The 25243-nt window shown below is 38.3% G+C and overlaps 1 protein-coding gene across 4 annotated transcripts in view; it reads left to right on the forward strand.

The window, feature by feature from the left end:
* pex5la (peroxisomal biogenesis factor 5-like a) overlaps nucleotides 1–25243 on the forward strand; it is a 93789-nt gene that overhangs the window by 36255 nt on the left and 32291 nt on the right. For 2 of the 4 annotated variants that reach the window (XM_056377980.1, XM_056377982.1), the window contains exons 2-6: nucleotides 5985–6089; nucleotides 9039–9062; nucleotides 18049–18160; nucleotides 23156–23365; nucleotides 24514–24637. In XM_056377980.1, the coding sequence (XP_056233955.1) occupies nucleotides 5985–6089; nucleotides 9039–9062; nucleotides 18049–18160; nucleotides 23156–23365; nucleotides 24514–24637 (575 nt within the window). The remainder of the gene's footprint in view (nucleotides 1–5984; nucleotides 6090–9038; nucleotides 9063–18048; nucleotides 18161–23155; nucleotides 23366–24513; nucleotides 24638–25243) is intronic. The other 2 variants (XM_056377981.1, XM_056377983.1) reach the window with 2 other exon arrangements.

Genomic DNA, 25243 nt, shown 5'->3' on the forward strand with positions numbered 1-25243 from the left:
CAAAGACTTTTGTTCCCCTTGTTTGGTCAGATTCATTTTTAAAAAGGCCTGGAATGCCTAAAATTATCCAGTAATTCACATTTGAAAAGACAAAGATTGGAGGAGAGTGTAGGAGGAATGTCTGTTTCTATTCTCCTAGTTAATCATCTCACATTCACAAGCTCTGAAATTGAACTTGCAACCGCTTGTGGTGGTCACATCCACACTTCTGCTTTTAACAAATGGTGATAGAAACACAACCACGTCTAAGACAACACAGATTACACTCCTTTATTATTTAATTCTTATATCTATTGAATGAAAGAACGTTAGTCCATATGTCATCCTTATCAAGTAGAGAGGGACACTGTACTCCTTGGTGTAAATAATATATGTATGAAATAATAACCGGGGCATTTGACCGTGTTGTGAAAAGATACATTATTGAATACATTATCTCATCCTCCCTGCTAATACAGGACCTCATCATCCTTATCCAGTGTGTTTTCCACTTTGCTCTCCACCACGGATTTTTGCAACTCTGACCATCCAAATTGCAAAGATTCATCGCACCCCAAATGCGCTGGTGATCACACCCAGTTTCAGGCATTTGGAGGCTGGAGTGCGACTTCAATGCAGCACCGCCAGCTGATCACTGACTGAGGACCAGAAGGCTGAGTGAAGCCTTTCTTGGCAGCCTGAACTTTGGCCTCTATTGAGGGGCTTATTAAGAGGAGTTTATTTAGACAAGCTCAGTGAGTTAGTGTCAGGACGCTGCACCGATCCACTCACTATTCACCACTGTATAGAGTCTCACTGTAGCGTATTTAGTGTATTTTCCTCTCATGTCCATAGAGTATGTGCTCATCCCTGACTATGATCAATTTACCATCTGCAGAGAGGCATCCCAGCTATTGTTTGCAGCTTCTCTCTGAAGCAAATGGCGAATCATGTGAGAGGTGAGAGGCTAGAGGTCTGCCACCCCACGGTATTATTACAGCCAGCTGATGCTGTAGCATGTGGCAAACATGGCAGGAGATTGTGCTCCTGGTTCTGACCTTTCTTTGCAATAGATGGGGAGATTGATGTTGTTCCTTTATTCAGCATCATACCTGAATATGAATACTGTGTGTGAAATGACATAAACAAATATGTTTCTGCCATGCTTTATATATGTCGCCATTTTCCCTTCTGACTCAGAAATGGATCTTGTCGGGAAGCCTCCTCTCTGCTGTATAATTCAGGACTTAAATGTCACCCTTTTAACACGATGAAACGGATCAGCAGAAAGGTGCCCTGATTTTGAGCAGTAGGTATTCCCTCATGAAATCCATCTTTTACAGGACTACTGTGTAGTGTACCTTTTATTAAATAAGAGCTTTAGACTCTATTTCAATGACAAAAAAACTAAATTCACTAGTAGAACTTCCCTTATAAAGGGCTTAATTGTCTAATTTATACAATAAAAACAATTGTTAAATCCTGGGTGTTTGCCAAAAGCTCTGGACCTACTGTATATAAATGATACTAGGGTACTCCAACCTCATTAAAAACAGTCATGACAGTCACTAGAGATTCAACATGACTGACAGTCTGAGAGGAGGGGAAAGGGAACAATATTTACTGGGGAGAAATGCTTATATGTTGCCTTCAGCTGTCACTATAGTAAACTACAGTACAGGAAAAGGGACCTGTATTCACCATTTCATACCAAAGGTGGGCAGCATTGCAGAACAACCCCCTCCCTCTCTTGATATGTAAACATCCAAAAAGGATGATCCCATGTTCGACGACCCGTTTTGACAAGAACCCTTGAGTTTAGATATCTAATAGCTACAGTACTGCGGCCATGTCCTGACAGTATTTCATCACCTGAAGAAGTTTGGTAACAAACATCATTTCCTTGTGTAGAAGCAATGATACGTGAAATTCAGTATAGATTATTTCATTGTCCTGTGAATGCCACAGAGGATGGTATAATAGAGCAGCGCTGCATTAAAAATGTAATTTTACTGATCATTAGTCTGAGCCACCGTGCCTGTGTTGTCTGAGATGCATTACCTGTTAAGGTTATTAATGTTGTTTCAGTATCTCTTTCAATTTAAATGGCGAGACAGACACATCCATAAGAAAAACATGACTAAATTAAACATAACATTACATCTCCATTAAGCTTTTAGTTTCTAGTTATCTTTAGTTTAGTAAGGTTATATAACCTTTCTCAATTGGTCCCATGCTGGAAACACGGGGTTGAGCACAGTCTTTGATGCCAGACCTTTGCTAAATCAGGTCATGAGCGGAGTTGTAACCTGGGTCAGATCACATTAGACTTCACTTTACAATCTTGCAGAGACAAGGCAGGAAAAAACCCACCACAGAAATTGAAAAACAAAAAAAAGTTCTGTGTTTTGAAGTCGGTCTACAGAGAATCAAGTTGGCCTGAGCTAAGTTCACCAATACCTGTGCCAAATGCCAGAACACTTTTAAATCTGCTTGCAAATAGATAAAGCGAGCCCCGCTCGACAGCACATGTTAAAAAATATTATTTGAACATTTTTAACATCTGAGTTCAAGGATTCATCATTATCTCTAACTGGGTGTAGATGGGGAGTTTAAAAAAAGCAACTAAGACAGGAAGAGGAAAGTAATAGTCTGTCAATCAGATGATGTGTTGAGTCAGGCTCAAGTCATGGTGCCTCCTTCACCCAACAACTAATTCAAGTTTCTCTCAGGACATTGCTTTAGCATGAAAGCAAAACTGCAGAATTTTTGAATTTCTTTTCTTGAAAGACCATTTTCAAGTGATAATACTTTTCCCCAAAATAGATACAACTTACTGCATCTGGAACAAACGCAGACACGGAAAAAACAACAGACACGTCATTACCTCTGAATCCTCCATTGAAATGAAATTCATCAATTTTTAGTCCTACCTCTGAGAATACCTGTGTATAAAACCAACTTTCATGTAATAGTATCAGTTTGGAGAGATGACCATGGCTGGGAGATTGTATTTATATTGAATTTCTGAGCAACATTTAGGTCCCGTGCAACTAACAGCGCCTAAGAAATTGATTAAACTGTTTGTATAATGCTGCAATCAAACTCATCTGCTGTGGATAATTTGTTTCTCTGATTTTATCTTTCGTCAGGGAAATAAACAATTTAATAAATATGTTAAGTTATTTTATTCAGCTAAGACACTGAAATCAGATGTTCCTCAACAAAAAAATTATTCATTCACATTTCTGTCTTAAATTATGTTGATTATTTCCCCCTTTGGAAGCCTGAACGATGAAATGAAAGCTTCCATTCTTCCTACTTTCAACACCTAATTATCTTATTGTGAATGTTTCAAACAGCTGTGCTGGTGGGGAAAACAAAGTTGTACAAAAGATAAAGGGTGTCAAGTTTCTCAACAGCTATTCACTATGCAATGTGCTGCCAAACATACAGTATCTGTAATAATAACGAGAAAAATTAGAGCCAGTTTAGCAAAAGTTGACCCAAACCAACACGGCAGGCTGGCCAAAACTGTAAGCCAACACACACACACACACACACACACACACACACACACACACACACACACACACACACACACACACACCACACACACACACACACACACACACACACACACAACACACACACACACACACACACACACACACACACACACACACACACACACTGACTGCGTGCCTGGTGGAAGATATCCTCGACTCTGTTGGCTCCCAAAATACCTGCACATATGGCACAGAAGGAACATTCAGCCCTCTTCAAACTGCATCATCTGCCATTCAGATAAAAAAAAAAAAACTAAAAACAATGTTTAGGCTTGTTTAGGGCTTTTCTGAATCATCTCTGGCCTTGTGAATGCTACTTTGCTCCTGGCAGCAGTTTAGCCAAGGATGTTGTTCATTTATACAGAGTGAGTCTACACTAGGGAGTGGGCACAGGCAGCTTTTGGGACTTTATTAGGAAGATTAGGCTTTCAAGGGAATTCCCTCTCAAAGCCAGGCACATGTATTTTGTGACATGATCGGTTGAGGGAATCAGTGGAAGAAATGCCTGACTCATTTTTCTGGCAAGTGGAAATGTGAAAGGCCCTAATAAGAGCCAGCTAGAGGGCTTCCAGTGTGCTTCATGTTCTGTCTCAACAGGCAGGTTCACAGTCTAGTCAGAGGTTTTCACTCTCTTTCTCATCTCTCTATGGTCAGAAAATTTAATTGCAGAAGGACAAGATTTTATTTTATTTTTTATTTTTTTACAGATGAAATGTGTAGTCTCCTGTGACAGAGGGAATTCTGCGACATCTGTGTGCCTTAAAATGATTAATAGCGTACTATATAATCTTTCTCCTGGCTATGGGTAAATTGCGAAGTGAACGAATGTCACAAAGAAAGCCGGTAGTTTCTGCAGTCCATAAAGTCGAGGTGAAGAGGATGACAATAGGCTGGAAAAATTGATCTGACCTCTTATGTAATCAATTTTTACTGTTATGTAACGTGGCTTTGGCAATTATCGGACAAGCTCGACACACTTTTCTTCCAAGAAGGGTCTGTGGGTGGTAAATGTAGGACAGGACAGTTTATGCTCAGAGGGTAAGTCTTGGTATAGTGAAGGTCATACTAAAATCTTAGTCTATAAGTTTACATTGATTATATCACTACTGTTGAGTAAAACACTGTAACAATCAACTGTTTAGGAAAATGACAACAAGTATTACAGCAGCTTCACTGACTGCAGTACACTGAAAAGTGTCATTTATTTCTCATCATTTTATTTTTTATCTAGCAGCAGTTCACAAACAGCTTCCTTTCTGTGACTGTCAGGAAGAGAAGCACAGTGACTAATGCTGATGTCCCATATAGATCCAAAATGACTTTATAAAGGGAGTGATGACAAAAATAGAAGTTTTTTTTTAACATATCATTACCCACATATCGTATGTGACAATCAAATATTTCAGGAAATTACATTTAAGGAATTCAACCTACAGATTAATCATATTTTTGTAGAGAACTGTTTGGTGCAAGTAACTTGGACTAAAGCCCAACGTGTAGCTGTAATCGTTTTTTAACATTATTATTTTTATTTTTTTGGCATTTTGCCATTAGACAAGTTACAGTAGAGATACAGACTGGAAATGGTAAGAACAAATAAAGAGAGAAGAGTATAACATGCAAAGGTCAACATCATATGGTACCTCAGGCCAAATGCCCAACCAAATAAAAAAAAGAGCAATTGTTCTGTGCCCACAGGGAGTGATGATTATAAAAAAAAAGACCTCCTAAATAGTAACAGATGAATGCTCAATTCAGAGAAATCTGCCGTCTCATCACTTAGGTAGAAATCCTCACAGATCAGCAAGGTTTGAAAACGCAAGTAATTAACTAATAATTAATCTATTCATTATTTTCCTGATCAACTGTCTGACCAACAGATATATAAAACCAAACCATATACACAGTGCTATCATATGAGACGAAGAAAACCAGATAACATTCACTTTTGAGAAGCTGGGACCTGCACTAACTCTAACTCACTAACTCTAACTGTTGAAGCTCCAGAGTTGCAAACATCAAGTATTGCCTATTGCAAGCTTTACCATCACCACCAACCACAATATATTACAAGCTAGTAGACATGCGCCTTCATCTGCCATATCCATACAATCCTGTACAGTAATATAGTAAATTATAGAGTCTGTGTAATGAGCTCTGTACAATATTCTGTCATCACACTGTGGACAAGTACGTCTGTGGACGACCATGCTCATCATTGTCAACCCTCTACATTGTGCAGTGACCCTCTTTTCATTGCCATAGTCTTGTGGAAATGTCTTCAGTCGATGTTTTGTTGTTAGACAGACCCACACACTTTAGTATTTCCATCATCATAAGGTAAAGTCTGTTCTGTAAGATGCCCTGGACAGGGGCAAAAAGCACTAAGTTGTCCAACTGTCCTGACACAAGTCATTGTTGATTTCACTGTTGTAGGGGAAAGACTCTAGGGCTGCAGATAAGACTGTTGCCATGGTCCTGAAGGAGATACCAAGTAAGGCGTCATCTGAAGGGAAGCCCCTCCTCACAGTGACTACCAAGGTGGGCAGAACCATTTCAGAAACCTCCCCGCCCTCCCTCCCTGCCTCCAAATGGAACGTCCTCCTGTGCTGGTTATACTGAAACAACAGAAAAGCTTTGAGTGTCCTATAACTGACCTCCACTGTCTACTAACTCATTACTTAAACCTTATAACTGTTGTATCTAACAAAGAAGCAACAATTATTTCATTTCCAGCTGCTCTATGGGGTATAAACCCTTCTCTAGCATCACTACATTTATACAAACAGTGCATAATGATCTTGTGATCTGTAGAAGCAGCCTCAAATTGCTGCAATTATCGATGTTACTTTTTTTTTTCCAAATTAGCCTCTGAAAGATTTGTAGTGTTTTTCCACTTAACATTTATTTTTATGTTTGTGGTGGTAATTAACCAGAGGGTTGACACAAACTTCCTCACCCATTTCTAATCAGATCAGAAAAAACTCTCTCATGAACTTTTTACACCTCATAAGCAGCTAATCCTCAGCACAGTGTATGAATGCATTTCCAGAATGCTATGCCACACAACATGGCATTGAGCTATTGACTGAGCCCTCTGTGTACAAAAAAGTGCAGCAAATGATAATGTGCCCGCTTTTCACCTCTCTTTTGCTTGTTAAGTGTAATAACTGGATGGAGTTGGTGCTCCAGATGCCATTATGAGATTCTTGTTCTGTTCTTGATTGCTTCTGCGTGTGTGTGTGTGTGTGTGTGTGTGTGTGTGTGTGTGTGTGCGCGTGCGTGCGTCCTCTTATATCTGTCTGTGCTTTAATACCCTGTAGCATGCTTTACATGTTTGATTTTATAATACAATGCCTAATTGATAAACAGTCATACAAGATATTGCTCCCACTCAAGTGGAAGAGATTTAATAATGGCTCAGCAGCAACTTTGCTGACACAGGAAGATGCTTTGCACAAAGTTACGACTTATATTTTTTAAAAACACATAGCCTAATTTATCTTCTTCTAATGTGTAAATCATGATCCGTCATCATTTAAATTACTATGTATCAATGCAATGAAGAATAACTTCCCTCTACAACAGCTTAAGTAATCCTGGTGCATCTATTGAATAAACATAATAGATAAAATCCCTGCAAGATGCGGCAGTGCCACAGAAATCAATATCAATGAGACAAAAGGTCAATAATTTCCTCTTTATAACATTTTACCACTTGCATCAATAGAGAGAAGGCATCGACTGAGAGCACAAACACGTATGTCCAGTTTACTGCTCTTCTGTCAGATTTTTCAGCATATCAGGGTTTGAACCGTTTTGCAGTTCAATTAGTTTTTTTCATCGAGTGTCAGAAGAACCTTCTGGCTCAGAGGAATTAGAGTAATGAGTTTCATGTTTCCGTTATCAAACTACAGTTCATTCGAAATAAACACACAAGGACCTGCTCACACACCAATAGCTGCCAAGTCAAGATTTTATCTACCACGTCTTAGCTACATAATGTACTGAATAACAGATATTGTGCAATAACAACACCACCAAGCATATTACACCGTTTTATGAGGCATACTACCATGACTACTGTCATAAACCAAATTTATCAAATTACTATCATCATGGGTCTCATACCCAACTACATTTATTCATATTGCAATTTTCAATAATTGTCTATCAAAGGACAATAGCTACAACAGCCAATTATATGTAAGCAGAACCAACTCCCAAGCCAACTGTAGAGTCATACTGTAATTTAACAGGACAAACACATCAGACTTGAGCCAACATGATAAAGGAAATATATGAACTAATGTATGAAATTATCATTGTGACATTCATCATTATCAGAGTAAATCTGTTCATTTATCTTGGTCACACCCCGGCCCTAACCATGTGGTAGTTACTATTTTTGGATCCAGTGTTTTTTTTCTTGTAGATTATGTACTACTAGATATTACAAGAGAACAGCACAGCCCATTTAAAAACATTGTTTCTCTAAAATTCAGCCTTCAGCCCTGTTTTACGACTGAAGACGATGATGATGTATATTTGACATTGTTTAAATAGCTGTCTAAAGGGTTTTATTAGCCGAAGAGGCTGTAGAATTACATTAATACTGAAAACTCAACCTGAAAACGTGACAGTAAACTGCTGCTGTCAGTCTTGTCACATCTACAGTAAGTACTTGCAACATCGCTGTCAAGTAACTGCTCAGAACTGCAGTGCAGAACAACTCAGCAACAAACTGAGCATGCCACCAAAAACCAAGACTTTATTCAGACCTGCTTGTTGTATGCACCACACCAAATCTCTCATATGCAATCACACACAGAAGACTAAGCAGCTGTTGCAAGTCAGCATTGTTTTAGTAAGAGCAGTTGGTTAATATTTAATTCCTGAACTGAGTAAAGCAAGCATCAGGGAAAAAAAACAGATTAGGTTGCTGTTTTTCTTTCTTATGTAAAGAACTTAATTTTAATCTCTCAATTTTCACGACTGTAAGTCATGACTCACTTGACTGTTTTGCACGTTATTTGGCTCAGAACCATTTTCAGGAAAATAAACTCAAATTTGAAATAACTGCAGTGTCAAACCGACCACTTGATGTTGTTTCCACGTGGCCAGACACAACTTATGATTGGAATACTCTCCGGTGGCCGAGGCTGCAGTCCGAGGGGCACCACGTCCCAGTTTGATGTCACTTAACAAGTGACAGAGGCTAAGTGACAGGCTGTGGCTCCTCACGCCACATGTCAAGTCAAGTCAATTCTATTTGTAAAGTGCAATATCACAAACAGTGTCTCAATGGGCTTCACAGAGTCAGGGGTCTCAGCCAAGCCCAGGCTCTCTGAGACGATAAGGAAAACTTCCAAGGAAGCGAAAAATGGAAGCAGCATGAAACACAATGTCACAAACATCTATTTATGTCTCCATAGCAACACCAAGGTGAAAACCCACAATTAGTATTTAATAGTTCTCCCCATTCCTTAGTGCCATCGAGGAGGACTCCTACTGGTAAGATCAAATAGTTTGTGAATGTGGCCTTTAATTTGCAACCACAGATATCCTAAATTCCAAAGAGTAAAGGAGCTGCAAAGTGTGAAACAAAACTGTACAAAACCAAACCACACTTTACCGGGAACTTAAGGATATTGCATCACTGCATGTGAAATTGATTTGCTGCTTAAAGGATGAGGCTGGTGAAATTCTATATTTTTCTTAATGCCAACAAATCCCATGAGACCAAAACCAACAATGAACTGACTAACAGTATCAACTGTATAGCCAAAGCCTGATTTCCCGTAGCTCTCAGCCATAGATGTCAGTTGTTGTCCAACCACTATTGAGAACGCGTGAATGAGCTGATGACATGTTCCTTCATTACAATAAACATGGGTTCTGTAGTTTATTTTGAGTCAATACAACATCATTCTGGTGTCATACATTATAAAAGTACTAAATGTGTATTACTCTGCAGCTGAAAATAGTGTCCTGCAAATGCAGTTAACTCTTGTTTGAGTAGGTTTTATTCAAAACTACAGCACCCAACTTTTTGGAAATTAATGTGGCTTTTTTAAAAATTAAAGTAAATATTTGTGACCCGTTTTTTAAAGTTTATGTCTTCAGAAGGAATAAAGGGGCTTGGGCTGAGACGCACACAGGTCAGGCAAATTGGAAAGTACTGAGAGATGGACAACTGTTTTGTTGGTTTTGGGGATAGTTGAATATAAGATCATAACAGCAGTCATATCCTTTAAAAAGTAAAATACACAAGAGTACTACTTTTTCACAATTTCATTTCCAACTTTGCAGCCTAAGGACAAATGTAAAGCCACTATGATGACTCATAAAATACCCGACTAACTGAACAACTGAACTCCAGTATGGAGTATCGTGGGAGTGCATGGAACAGCTCATTGCCACCCACTATAACATCTTCATCACAACTGTAATGAGTAAACAACCTGATAAATTACAGAGAAGCTTCACAAAGATTTACAATAATCAGGAAAAATAAAAACACCATTGCTGAAGAGTTAGGTGTGATATAATCCCTGATCACAACACACTCATGTGAAATTCATATTCTGTAAGACCTTGGCTATAATCATTTTGTAATCATCCCTCACACACCCTCCAGGTTTTATCTAACCACTGGTGTAAATTCTCTGCTGCGATATTTTGTTGCCATGTTTCCCTTTATGTAGTGTTTTCCATGCTCTCCACCTCCTCCTGTCCTCACCTCAACCTCCCCGCCTTCAAGGCTCTGACAAGTTTAACTGGTACACAGTTCCCTTGACAGCAACATCTGAGAGATCTCCTGGAGTCATGCCCAAGCGGCACAATTAGCCGAAGTTTTCCATTACATAATTTTCTAGATTACTCCTTAAAGCACTTGTAAACAAAATGCTTTGCATAGGAGAGGAGCAGAAAGGTATAACGAGAGAGGAGCAAAGGAGGAAAAAAAGGGAAGCAAGGGACAATTGTAACATGCTTGTAGAGAGCAGAGTGGGCAAATAGCTCAGAAAGCTGCTCTCTTGAGTGAACCTATAATTGGCGTTTGCATGCTACCTGCTACCAAAGAGCCTGACGCATCTCCCCAGATGAATGCGGTGGATCCACTGTCCCCATTTTCTGGATGATTGGAAGAGGAAAATGCAGAGGTATCATCGTTTCATAACCATTATTTAAAATTGGCACCCAAGGCAATCACAGGGAGTGCAATGAAGAACATCAACAACGATCATTTAGTGTTCACTGCAGATAGCACAGTGTTCCCTATCAGCAGTGACGCACAGACACAACCTTGATCCTCACAGTCATGACTGGCGTATGTGCTCAAAACTGACAGTGAAATGTGAGCTTTAAAGTAGCTTTAAAAGCAGCTGAAACGAACACATCAGACTGACAGTGAAATTATTGGATGTGACTGACATAGATTATAAGTCAATTTTCCTGAAAGACTCAACAGCAACAATACCAGCTCTGTGAGGCTGTAATTTGGCACAGCAGCAATTGATGCTAAATGCTTACATCATTATGCTAACATTATCACAATGACAATGCTAACATGCTAATGTTTAACAAGTATCTTATTTTACATTTTGCCATGCTAACATCTGTTAATTAGCACAAATTTATAGTGAGGCTGAGGCTATCGTTAGGGAATTGGGATATGTCATTAGTTTTGCAGGTACTATGTACAGGTTGAATTTTTTGGCAGACCAATAGCCAGTGCTCATTAACTGACTATTAACTGACTAGATTACACCGTACTTTTTAGAATAGACAAGTGTCTGTAACCTATTTAAAATACCAATACACAGGGGTTAAAGTGGACTGGAAGGATCGTGAGTGTCTAAACAGAGAGCGAGACAGACAAGAACAGACAGAGGCAGGAGAGAAGCCGCTGCTGTCACATCATATCACAAGACGATTGTGCTTTTATCTTCATTGTTGCAGAAGATGCCCTGCTTATTCAGGAACACATAAAAAGCTTTATGTTATAAATTCATGAGGTTAATTATAAAGATCAGCTCTACATGAGCCTTAAAAAAAAAAGAGCAGAGAAGCAGAATCGCTTGTTGACTGCTGCAGAGAAGTGCGCTTCTGGTGTGAACAGCCAGGCTACTGCTCGCACAATAAAGCGTTGGACTGGCATTACATCTCAATATAAAAGAGGCCTACCTCAGTCCTCAGCATAGTGGACAGTTTGTCTAATAGGTTTTTATTTAGAAGCAGCAACATTTCAACATGCTGTGGGGTTAGTTTGGTGAGCAGTCTGTTAACTGTGAGGCCTGTGGAAGAGAGTTGCCACTCAGATGGTATTGATGTCCCATGGTATTTTAACTGTTTAACTGATAGTATTAATTGCTCAAAATTCTTATTGGCGATTAACTGTTTATCGTTTAACAACCCTTGCAGGTACTGCGTTATAATTAAATAGTGTTGATGCAAAATGGTGGACTGATTGACTGACCAACAAACTGAGTGAAATTCCCACCTCTAGAGTTGCTAGAGGCTCAAAACGTGAACCAAGACTATACAATCCAAGAGTTATATCACTGACTTAAACTTTGTGAATTTTTACTGTTTACCAGAGATCCTGTTTTTTTTAGCACCAAGCTGGTTATCACAATGTTTTTGTTTCACAGCTAAACATCATGTAGTATTTACTGAGAATATGCTAAAGCTGCCAGTTTTCAGCAGTGGACATGACTCAGGGCTCTAAGCCAAGATTCTGTCAATATCTCTCAGTGTTTTCCAAAAACTTAAAACCTCAAGATTATTTAATGGGTTAAATGTATTACTTGAAGATTATATGGTATGCTATAAATGTTCAGCATTCAGCTGTTTTGACAGTGCTGACCTTCAGTCAATCAGTCACATCAAAAACCTGGACTCTGCAGGGGATGCTTCAACCTGCATCCAGAAAACATTTTCATTTTCAAAAATAAAGAGTGAAGAATCCAAGGTCATCTATCGTTTGGGGCATTTTCACAAAGAGTACAGGGAATTTTACAATCCTCCTCTGTTTAACGCAGACACTAACAATCCAATGTCTCAACAGACATTTTGCAAGCATCACAAAAATTGTTATTCACCGACAGATGTCTCTCTTGTTATCATCCACTCAGCCACTGTGAGCATGTGCATTTATGAATGTCATTTACATTGTTAAGAGATTCTCCCCGTCCAGTCCTCAGGTCCCCAATCTCCGCTGAGTTTTTATAGAGTACACTATATTTATACAGCTCAGCTGGCATTTATGTTGAATGGATCAGTCAGCCAGGAAGATGTTTGGATGGAGCTATTTGACTTATGAATATGAGAAACAGAAAAATGAGACAAGACAGAAGGAAATATTATATTTTTCCTATCATCTATTATGTAGCTATAAGGTATCATTCTGCAGCTTTTCATGACATTATCTCTGAGCAGTGACATTGCGTATTAGTTGCACTGGATTTTCATGACAAACTAATGTAATACACACTTCATTTTGTGCCTGAGGCAGTGCCTGAAATCATATACAAGAGCTGATTTAAGGATACAGAAAATCATCCTCTGTGCAAGCTTTTTAAAAAAAAAAAAAAGATTGTTAAGCCAAGTATAACTTTTTTATTTACATGCAGATTTATAATGCTTGCTTGTGGGGAAATCTGAATTATAGATTACTGATATGTGCCAAAGCACTAATAAAATAATACCTTGTTAGCCGTTATTCAATCATTATTCCAAGACTACAATGTAGAAGACACAAAGAACTGTTTAGTATTATTCATCTATAGAGCTCCAATAAAGGTTATTTTCATAACCATTTAATTTAGAGATCTTTCTTTTTCAATAAATGCATTAATTATCTAAAATGATTATGAAATGTCAAAAATCATGAAAGATGACAATTACCAGAGCCACAGGGGACATCTTCAAATTACTTGTTTTGTTTGACTAACAGACCAAGATCTAAAAATATTAAACATTACAATGATTTAAAAAAATGTCATATTGGAGAAGCTGGTACCAGATAATGTTTTGAATCTTTGTATTATAAACGACAATTAACTGATTCTCAAAATTGTTGCAGATTAATTCTCTGTCAGTCCTACTAATCAATTAATCGACTTGTTTCAGCTAATTGACAGCTGTTGTCAGTAGTAAAGCTGAAAATAAACAAAATAGGTTATGAATCATTATGAATCATTTTTAATGCCATTTAAAATGTTTGAATGTTTGGGTAAACCAGATCTGTATTTTGATAGGTATGACAGCTAAAGTATTCTTAAAGCCTATTTTATAAAAAGGAAGCCAATTTTTACACACACACGCACTAAAAGGGAAAGTGTTTTGATGTGGTGAATAATAATAGCAGGGTGGATGAATGCTGCTTCTCTCCTCTCCCTGCCAGAGCTGGGTCTGTCAGTTTAATCATTTCTACCTCTGTTTTAGGTGGGATTTTAATGAGGTAGTGTTTGAGCTTAATATGGGTAAAAAATCATCTAATTAAAGCAGCAGAAGCCATTTGAGATTATTAATTTCTTCCACTAAAGGCTAGCAGTTGTGTGGTTATTATTCAGGTTTTAGGAAGTTTTGAAGCAGAGATGAAATGAAGTTCCCATTTCTTTCACAGCACTGACTGTGACTGAGTAAACTGTAGTGCAGCCTCCAGTCAGACTCAGCAACACTTTTCCCAAACAAGCACACACTGTAAAACACTCAATAAATTTGACCTTTAAAAACAAGTCTTACCCAGTGTATTCTTCAACCTATGATTTGTCGCTATACTCAAAATTGGGGGGAAATGCATGGGCAGGCAGCAACAGAGGGTGAAATCAGGTTACTTCACACTAGGAGACTTCCCGTGAACCAAAGCTTTATTTTGACACCTGAACAGCACAAACTCTAATTACCTGTGCTGGGTCAGCGTTCTTGCAGAGCAGCACAAACTCCCACTCAACAAAGTAATGACCCTTCTCCAGATATTATTTATATACTTTTTCAAATGTTCTCCGTCTGCGGTAAAAGTTAGGTTTGTGTCTCTTTCTTTAATCTGGTTCCAAATTAAATGTCATCATCTTCTACATTTCTTTTGTTGAGCATTCTTATTAACTGCAATGTAAAGAAATATTTCTGTTGTTCAAATATGCATAAAGCAGGGTTGAGCATGAAACTTCATAAATTCATAAAATCCACCTCATCGTAAATTATTAATAGTTTTTTCTTTTAGATTGACCCTAATGTTCTGTTTGGGTCCCTGGAGAAAAAGGGACCCCATTAACACCTTTAAAAATTATTTAACAATGTTATATCTTCAAAATACTACATCATTAACCTCTGCTAATTTTATGAAAATTGCTTATAAACACTGAGCGTGAACTGATGACATGTTTCAGATGACCAATACAGAAAACGACCCTTTACTTCTCTTTGGGAATCTCAGAAAGCTAAAACATTGTTACATACTATGGATTTTCACATACTGTATAATCTGTGATTAGTGTGTCGATGGTGGAGTTTACACTATGCACTTAGTACTATGATTCCTAAATCCCACTGTGTCATAAATCACTCCCTATTTATAATATAGTATTAAATTTATTGTTTACTGAGTGTGTAAATTTATCCACTATATAGCGCCCTCAAAAATTCCACAATGGAACAAAAAACTAGTGTCCATGTTAGTTTCTGCAAACAATCCCACAATCTGTTGTGCAGCCATGGATGTATTTCTACACCTGACATTGATGATGTGGAATGACAATGATTAGTAGGTCTCAGTTTACTGATCCCTATTGAGTTAAGTATTTAGTGTCTATTACATAGAGAGTAATGGAAAGTAAATGAGGGAGTGATTTCAGACACAGCTCACCATTTGGATTTGGTTTATTTTTGTATTTTGTTCATAAGAGGTCGAACATGAAGTCAGATCACTTGTGTCTAATTAACCTCAAACATAAGTAAGTCACCATGTGGGATAAGATACTAAAGAACTAAAGTAATAGATACTATGACTATGAAGTGCTTCTATTATTTTGTCCACCTCATTTATATTAATAAAGGCAGGCAAAATTACAGAAACACCTCACTGTATAATGCAGTACAGTTCAAAAGCACAAAATACATCTACAAAAATCATCAAACAGTTGAACTAATAACTTTCTAAAACGGTTTCAACAAAAACTTAACAATTATAACCTTCATGAAGAGAGGATTTATTATGGGACTGTTGGGTTAGAATTAATTCATTCTAGATAGGTGGACCTAATAAACTGACAACACAGGCCATATAACTTTCATTTCTGACGCCTTTATCAAATGTACATCCAAGGGAAGGGTTACCACTACATCTCTACATATTGAATTAAAAGAAAAAAAAAATTGGAAAGACTTTTGCAATTATCATCTCTAAACATATAGCAGGGGTGTTTAATGCATGTTCACAATGAGAAAGTAAAGGGGTACTATAATGCCACAATATAATTCAGGATGGATATATTATACATCTCTAATTGTAAGGGCACGTACTATACAGGATAGATGTGCTATGAAACCCCCATTTGACATCTTTAATATCAAGCATATGGCAGGTTGTGTGCAGTCCACTCCATGCTTGGTAATTAAACTTTTACCACCTTCATTAAAATTCTGCTTGTGAGCAACAATAGCAAATGTCATGTTTCCTTGCTGCCAGCATTATATACACACTACACAGGCTGACAACAGCAGTGGCCCACCCTTTCTGTGGGACAACACTGGTTTTCACCTCCAAATTATGAAGCATTGGTTGGCAGATTGTGGCCAGCTGCACCTGGAGTATCGAGGCTTCAGGGTACCAATAATGAATTGGATGTAACCTATTCTGCACCTGCACTGGCCAACAAATTGGTGCATCGTGGGAAAGGTGATTAGCATTTTCATGGTTTGGAAGGCGAGATAAGCAATAATTGTTAAGCAATTATTTTTTGGGACACATCCATTGGGTTTCTCTCCGCCCAGCTCTTCTCAATGGTGACTAGCACTCATTTAGGTAATATACACCGCAGTAAAGAAAGAGGATTTTATGAGTACATCTTCATGACAAAGTCTTCAGGCTGGGAAGGCATTACTTGTCACTTAACAGGCATAAATTTAACTATATGTTTATTATTGAGGTCGTAGTTTGCAGTGGTGTTGAAATGGGCTGCATTTAATTGAATTATATACTTACTGAATTATATATTATATACTGCATTATACATCAATGTGTTCTTGTTTTGCTCACTATATTTACAAAAATGAAGATAGAATATTAGAAACACACTTCACTATAATCCAGTTCAGTACAACACCACCACTACTGTGCCACCTCAATAATAAACAGTTATATTAAACACTCTGACAGTGTCAATCATAACTGAAAATTATTATATTTGCAAAGGTAGAATTCATGACTAAGCTGTTGTACTGAATTGCATTTGATTTTTCCAAGTGGCCACTGAGTGTCAATAAGTCCATATACATTTGCATCCACACACAAGAGAAACTGCGCTCACTTTCACTACAGAGCCTGTCCTCTCAGTGCACCATCAATCCAAAATTGCCTAATGCGCTGATAAAACATTTAAAAAAAAAAAAAAAAAAAACTCTTTAGGCTGCAGAGTCATCACTCATACATTTAAAATATATATGTCTGTTCTGGTTCAAAAAGATGGAGATGTTTGGGGAGAAATCTCATTATGGACCAGCTGCATGTGCAGGCTGGTTTTACACTAGCCAGGTCATTACAGTGCATGTCAAAACATTCTCCAATTTCCTGCCTCACAATGACTTTTTTCAGTTTCAGTGTTTTGTGTGTGCATGCTAATGTATTGATGTGATTGTGTGATGAAGATGTCCATCAACCTAAACGTCAGATGTGTCAGAACAGAACAGCCATACATTTGTCCAACATTAGCTACGACTAATTCAGCAATACAACCACATGCCAGTTGTCAAACATCAGTGGCACGAATAAATAGGGATCAGTTAGCAAAGAGCAGTCAGTGGGCTCTACTAGGACTCAAAATGAGCAGTAAATGATTGATTGTGGTCAAGAGAGTGTAGGTTATCCATTACCTGCAAAATATTTGATTAAAATAAGGTTCAAATACTGTAGGTTTCTCTGTGTTCCTCACATAAACGTCAACCCAAGCACAAACTTTTAAAACTGTTAAAAAGGCAGCAACATCTGAGTGGATCAACACACATTGGTATCACTTCAGTGTATCTATGTCAAGATGCTGTGAATGAATGATGTGCTGCACGTGTGTGTTATCCTCCTAAAAATATACACAGATGTTAAAACCCTTGTCTAACGCAGAGATTTGTCAGTATTGGGACACTAACACTGAGGCAGGAGCAGAGGGGGTGAACTTCACTTTATGTTAACATAGCAGGGACTTTTGCAGAGGTTATGATGGGGGAGCTTCACGGAAACATGCTGCGTGAGAGCCTGAGTTGTCTTGTCTGTTTGCCCTTACAGCTGGTGAGTGAGCAACAAGAGAGCCGCCCGCTTCTTAGCCCTTCCATCGACGATTTCCTCTGCGAGACCAAGTGTGATGGGGTTTCCCGCCCAGTGACTTCCAACACAGCTGGTATTGTACAGTCTTGGAAAAAAAAAAAAAACTGATGATATGCAAATAATACATAACTGACCACCAAGCACTTCAAGTACTATTTTCATCTGTATGTTACTGTATTCATCATATTTGTTGTTTAAGATGCCCTTTATATCTTATGAAAAAGCTCTTTGTCAAAATGTGGAACACAAAAGTACAATCGCACAGGAGTATATGGAGGAAAAGCTCTCTGGTACTATACTGTGGCTGTTAACATGAGAGGGACTTGAATGACACATTAGATGCTGCCTCCTGTTAAAAACATGTTTTTTATCAACCATGGCAACAATACTGCAAAGGGTGGTTTTATTCGGCTATGTCATGTGTCCACATCATATTCATCATCTCTGTTAGTAGCAACAAAGAGTATATTATCTGATGTTGTTAACAGAGGTTTACATGCAGAAAAAGACAACAATACAAAGCTCTCAAGTAACCATGAGTTTGATTTGCAACCAATAATACAAGCAGCTTATTATTACAACTACTTATTACAGCTTAACAACTGTCAGGTTTCTAGCCATATGTAGCACAAAGTTTAACAGAATGTACAGAAAATGTACAAAATAAAATGCTAATTAAGGTGCATTCCCATCCACTGTTATGTGAATTCAACAGTTGGGCGCATTGAAACAAACAGTGGGTGGATCTAATCTCCAGTTGGTGCCATTAAACCACTGCAGAAGAAGAGGGCGCTACAAACTGTGCCAGTCAAACCTCAAACAGTGGAAAACCATGGCAAAAATATGGCATTTCCATTTTGTTTCATGTATTAATTTGAGGAAGGTTACAGTCTCCTCTCCTGTCCACACATATCTGATCATCTGCTATTATCTTTTGTATCTTCAGTGGAGCAGAAGCGTAAGTGACAAACAAGTCACATGCTTTGTGTACATCATGATTTATTTGCTAAGCCTGTTTCCGTTGCAGTTTGTCACAATTTATTTTTATCAATAGACCAATTTTCCCACCTCAGTCAAGTGAAAAATGCTTTTTCAGTATTTGAGAGACAGACCTGCCAGTATTTGCACTCCTTTTTTATTTTGTTGAAATGTGCAAATGGAAAAATACACACACAGCGGGGTCCAAAAGTCTGAGACCACATTTTCCATTGGGAGAATGATTACAAAATGCATGACTGATAATAATAGCTTACAGAGCACCACACCCCACGTACTACTCAAAGCATCAGCCCAGAATGGTAAGAGTTCAGATTTTACTTGGAAAATAGCTTCATCTCTCTGATCATTAATGATTAAATTCACCTACAAAATAGGGCAACAACTTGACATGAGTGGAGCACATGTGAAATTTAATGCGTCTACCTTAGTACAAATGTGTACTGTACTGTGTATATTAATTGTCAGCATGTAATTCTGCAAATAAATGAAAATCAACCGGGTCAAAGTACATGTTGAGAAAATTAACGTTCTGCCTTAAACAGATGCCAAGTGCCATCTTGGTTTCCACATGGATGGCACCTTGATCACTGAGCTGTACCATCTTTTGAATTATGATTTGCTCAAACAGATTGCACAGCTGAAATGTGTCGTCTCCAAACTGGCCGCTGACGTGCTGATTTAGCTGGGTAAAGTATGGAGGAATGTTGTGGGGAAACTCTCGACCTTCTGTCTCCCTAAAGCCTCCTGCTGCTCCTGCTGTCAGTGACGTAGGCCTGATATGATTGATCATGTCAGTCTCAAAATTCTCAAAACGGTCAAACCCTGTCTAGAATTTAGTCTGTGCAAGTATGTTAGTATGTGCAATGTTTTTAAGGTATAGTATGTGCCATATAATAGCAAAGCTGTTTGTATGTAGTTTTAGGTTTGAATGTCTGTCAGTCTGTTTTCACACTGTGATGGACTGGCAGGGTGTCCAGCACTGAATAACACTGAAGTTACAGTTACTGACTTAGCCAGCGAAAGAAAATCAATAATGAATGATAATTACAAGCTCAAATATGCTAATCCACATGAGACCTACATCATGTTGTCCTCTCTCTAGCATGCAGTATTACTGTGATTTTGAGGCTGATGACTATTTTTGCCCACTAATGGAATTTTAAAAACTTTATTATAAATTATAAATTGGTTTCATGAGTATCTGGGGTTTAGAAACACACTAGCAATAAATGTATTTTTACATTTTCAATTTAAGTAAGAAAATGGAAACAAGTCTCAAGTTATAAACTTAACCTCATCAGCTCGATGCCCCTGATGACAAGAAACATCACTGAGACAACACTCCTCAACAGTGCAGCATCCCTCCCACTCTGGTTAAGATATCCATCACTAGTCATTTACCAATGTAGGCTAAAACTCATTTATTCAAGAAGCGGCTCTCATCACCACCCCCTCACTGGATGGATAAAATCCACTCTCCTAGGGATCCACACTCAAAAATCTTTTCTTTTTTCTTTTTCTTTTTTCCTTTTGTCAGCACTTTGCTCTAACACGCTGGTTCAATATTCACAGGAACACCGTAAAGACAACTTGGTTCTCACCTTTGAACTCTTGACAGTTGATTGCTTGTGGTCGATTTAAGATCAATCTTTCCTCTCTTGAAACTCATTGTTTGCCTAATGTGGAATGGCAAATCTAAAAGGTTGTCTTACAAGGAAACATGTCCAAGTGATCGTTAGCTACACCACACAAGCTCTCAAAGGTTTCTCTCTCTCTCTCTCTCTCTCTCTCTCTCTCTCTCTCTCTCTCTCTCTCTCTCTCTCTCTCTCTCTCTCTCTCTCTCTCTCTCTCTCTCTCTCTCTCTCTCTCTCTCTCTCTCTCTCTCTCTCTCTCTCTCTCTCTCTCTCTCTCTCTCTCTCTCTCTCTCTCTCTCTCTCTCTCTCTCTCTCTCTCTCTCTCTCTCTCTCTCTCTCTCTCTCTCTCTCTCTCTCTCTCTCTCTCTCTCTCTCTCTCTCTCTCTCAGTTATCATTGTGTTATAAACCTGAAAACCTTGTGTCACATTTATTTGCTCCCTTTTTGAGTCCAGGGGCCCCCACATGGCAACTCATCATCCGTTATAAATACACAGTATACAAGCATGCAGTTATAATATCCAGTTGATGTGAAAACTCTGTGCAATTGTCTTCCCAGTCTCATCATTTCAAGTAGACTCAAGGGTGCCAAAACAGTTTTGACATCATTGCCTTTTCATGAGCAGCTTGCGTTTCTTTTTTGATGCTGAAAACTCTTCAGGCAACTTCCTCACGAGTGTGTCTCCTTTGATTTGTAATTGTACTTGTCATTGAAAGAGCACAAGGCATGGGAGACCAGCATACTCTCTAATTATGCAGAGATTTCAGTCAACAAATGATCTCAGTTGGTTGTCATGAAACAGCAGCACGCCAATTATGCAGTCATATGTGTGTAGTTTGGAGCTCGCATTGCAAAAAAGACACAGTCAGGGGGCCTCGGAAATGAACCAGACAGCTTTGCAGGTCCCCAAATAACCAATGTATAAAAAAGCTGTTTTACAAGGATCTCTTATCTTACCTGAACTTGACTTTCAGGCAACAACTGCCACCCAATGTGTTTGTTTCACACTGTTTTCCTCTGTCATTGCCACCTGACTTGTATGAACATATGTCAAAGATCAATAGAAACTCCCTAATTACTGCAGGTTAACTCAGAGAGTAATTCGATTCCAGCAGCCAGATGTCATTCATGTACAGCATGCACATTACACTGACAATGTCAAGTGATGCTACCCATATAATGGATTTAGGGGATATGATAATGTTCACCTTAACGACAGCCAGTGCCAAAATGCATTTCACTGAAAATTGCTTAATTTTTTCATTACAACGATTTTAAGAGGGAAAACCAAATCAGAAACCCTGTGTGTGCATTTCACCCATATGCTTTTTATGTATTTATTCATTGTCTGTTTTTAACATGACAATGCAGTACCGTAAATATTTTTTCCAGAAAATATTCATAGATTCAGCCTGAAAATAACAGGATACACTTGGCAATACACAGCCAGCGGCAGAACATGATACTGACTGGACTCAAACCACAACAGATCAAACCATGAACACAGAAAATATATAATAAACAAGATGTGAAAGAAACATGACTGTTAACAAAGAGGAGAAAATCATCTCTGAGAAGAAAAAATAAGCAGCATGATTTACAAGAAGAGAGGTGCAAAAGCAAGCTTCAAATTACTCAAATTACACAATTTATCATCCTTTTAATGAAATCTGACTATTACATTTAACGGACTCTGTAGCCATGAAGCCGGACAACAGCACAGACGAAAGCTGAACCCTGTGACAGATGGCTCTGTCCTTCTTTGCTGGTCTACCAACCTGAGACTGAATTACTTAATTGAGCAAACGGGAGCTCCTAAAGGGGCTGCCTCTTTCTTATCAGAGTGTGCAGTGGCCTGAAGTATATTTGGATTCTCTGAAAAGAGCAGCAGCAAATTTTTTAGATGTCCACCCAGGCGGCAATACGGTGACAGCTTAAGCACCTTTGACAGCTCGACTCGCCGTGTCAGAAAACATGTACATCAAAATCAAAGCTTCATGGAGTACAATAAGTGAAACCTGTCATTCTATCTTATTACAAAGACAAAGGAAACTTCTCAAAATATGATAGATGCTTGAAGAAATCTGAGAGACCAGTTAGTAGAGTGAACAATCTAGTACAGAGTGAAATAGGGGTTTTCTAGGACACTCCAGGGATATTGAAGAAAGTATCTACTGACTTTCCCTGCTTCAGGCTTTTATTGGCATCCAAAACCTCTCAAAGCATATACAAAATATCAGGTAGAGTTAAGCAACACTGAAATAATGCTGGTACAATCTACACTTCATTTGAAAGTTATTGTCCTGAATGCATGAGGAAGATGCGAGTCTGTTGAGTGTTCGCTCTCAGAAAAACAACTGTGCTCAGAAATATTCGACATAAACTAAATCTACATTTATGAAGGAGGGGTGCTAACCAATCGTTATTTCCTCCCAGTTCTGTCTTCAACACTGGACCTGCTGGACCTCAGTGAACCTGGTGAGAGGAGGAACAGTAAGGACAAGAGGAGTCCCCTAACAACCAGGGGTGACAGCCAGAAGAACAACCCACACAGGAAGAAAACGGATGAGACGGAGTTGATCCAGGTGGAAGTTGAACAGACAGGACCAAACATGAGAACCCCAGAGAGAGCATCACTTGACTCAGGTAGATGAGGACTGCTTCTATCAAAACCACAGAAATCATTGAGCAACTTCAAGTTGGGGAACTCGTAACTCACTGTTACTTGCTATGCACATAGATACACAAATATTATTTTTCTGTATGTAATAACTGCCAATTTTTTCCAAGTACATTTTTAGGAAATTACCTGAGTGTTATCTAAGGGTAGCTACGGCCCTAGTTACAGTTTACCAGACAATGCAAATCCACACAAAAACCTATAAAATCGTATCTTAACATACAGTATTCTTTGTATCTTACATGGTGTTTTCACCTACAAAAAAGGATAGTGATCTATTTTGTAATGTTATTAAAATATCATATGCATCTATAAAATCTGAACATTCAAATTCTCTGTCCTGCTGCATCTTTCTATCAACCACCCCACCCAGTTTCTGAAAAGCCGCAAGTCCCCCAACCACCTACAACTCTGACTCCCATCACCCCCTTTGAAACTGACTTCCCACATGTTCGAGATAGGCCAAAGACGGATCAAGCCAATTTACTGTAATGAAAGGGATCATCTTAAAAGACATTACGAGAAAACAGCCAATTACTTTCGTATTTGCCAGTTGAAAAGGTTAAAGTCTTCAATGAGAACTAATTATGCAGAGTGAGTAAAACTACAGTGTGGTGAATAATTCATGCCAGTGAGATTGACTATAACCCTGGCATCACTTACAAGCAAAACTTTTTGTCCTGTTAGAAATGTGAACAGATGTTTTTTTGTTTCAGACACCCACAGAACTAATTGTCTGCCTGTTTTTAGCACACTGTTTGTCCGTCAGACAGATTAGAGTAGTGACTGAAACACAGTTATAAAAGGTTTGTTTATCAACCAATGGAAAACATAACTACATACTATTAAATTAGTGCCATTGCTTCATGACACTGCAAAATTGAAATTAGCTTTTTTTTCCTTTTTTTTCAGAAAGCTAAAAACATTAGTATTTGTCCAGCAGACTGTTCTCTGGTTAGCTATATTTTACAGATGAATTTTAGATTTAGATGTAATTGATTCGATCAAAGGAGAGGATGTTTTTGATGTCCAGTAAATCAACATAACTGGACTCCTCTCAATTTAGTCTTTGTTGTGATTTTATGATTTATTATTATTTTATTACTGTCACCAGTTACCATTGGTTCACCGTTGGATAAATGGGAAGAGTTGAACCCCAACCCTGAGAGAAATGGCAACAGAAAATGGAAGTTGGAGAGACGACGTTCATCTAAAAATTCATCCAACGAGTTTCTGTGGTAGGTACCATCTTCACCAGGCATCAGCAACATATTGGTAATTTACATCAGCCCACTGTCCATAGGAACAACCCTGTCTCTAATTAGAATAAACATATCTGCAACATCTCTTGCAATATAATGTCCACTTGATTAACTATCTTTAAGGTTATGGCTAGCACTCAAGTCAAGGATTAAAGCTAGAGAAAGGTTGTGGCTTTAAGTAAAGTATTGAAAAAGTGACTTGAAGCACAAGACATAACATACAATCAAAACCATAATCTTTTCCTAACTTAAAATAGTTTGAGTCGCCTCACCCTAACTTTACGTTAATGATTGTTTATTTGCCATAACCACAATCGAAGCAGCCATGTGGAGATATAGTTTAACTTTAAAAACATTGGCAGTCAATGGTAACAAAACACTGCTATTGAACACAATATGGACTTTGCAAAATCATCTAATTTTTTGGCAATTTTGTAGTTTATGGAAGTTCCTGGATCTTTGGCCAGAAACAGCCTCAAAAGTTTGTAAAGAGCTCTTGAAAAAATGGCTTTGAGTTGTACAAAAGTGCCAAATCTGCCAAGGTGGCAATGATTTCAAAGAAGATAAATGCTAATGCTTGAC

This window comes from Seriola aureovittata, chromosome 6, assembly GCF_021018895.1.
Source record: "Seriola aureovittata isolate HTS-2021-v1 ecotype China chromosome 6, ASM2101889v1, whole genome shotgun sequence".
NCBI lineage: Eukaryota > Metazoa > Chordata > Actinopteri > Carangiformes > Carangidae > Seriola > Seriola aureovittata.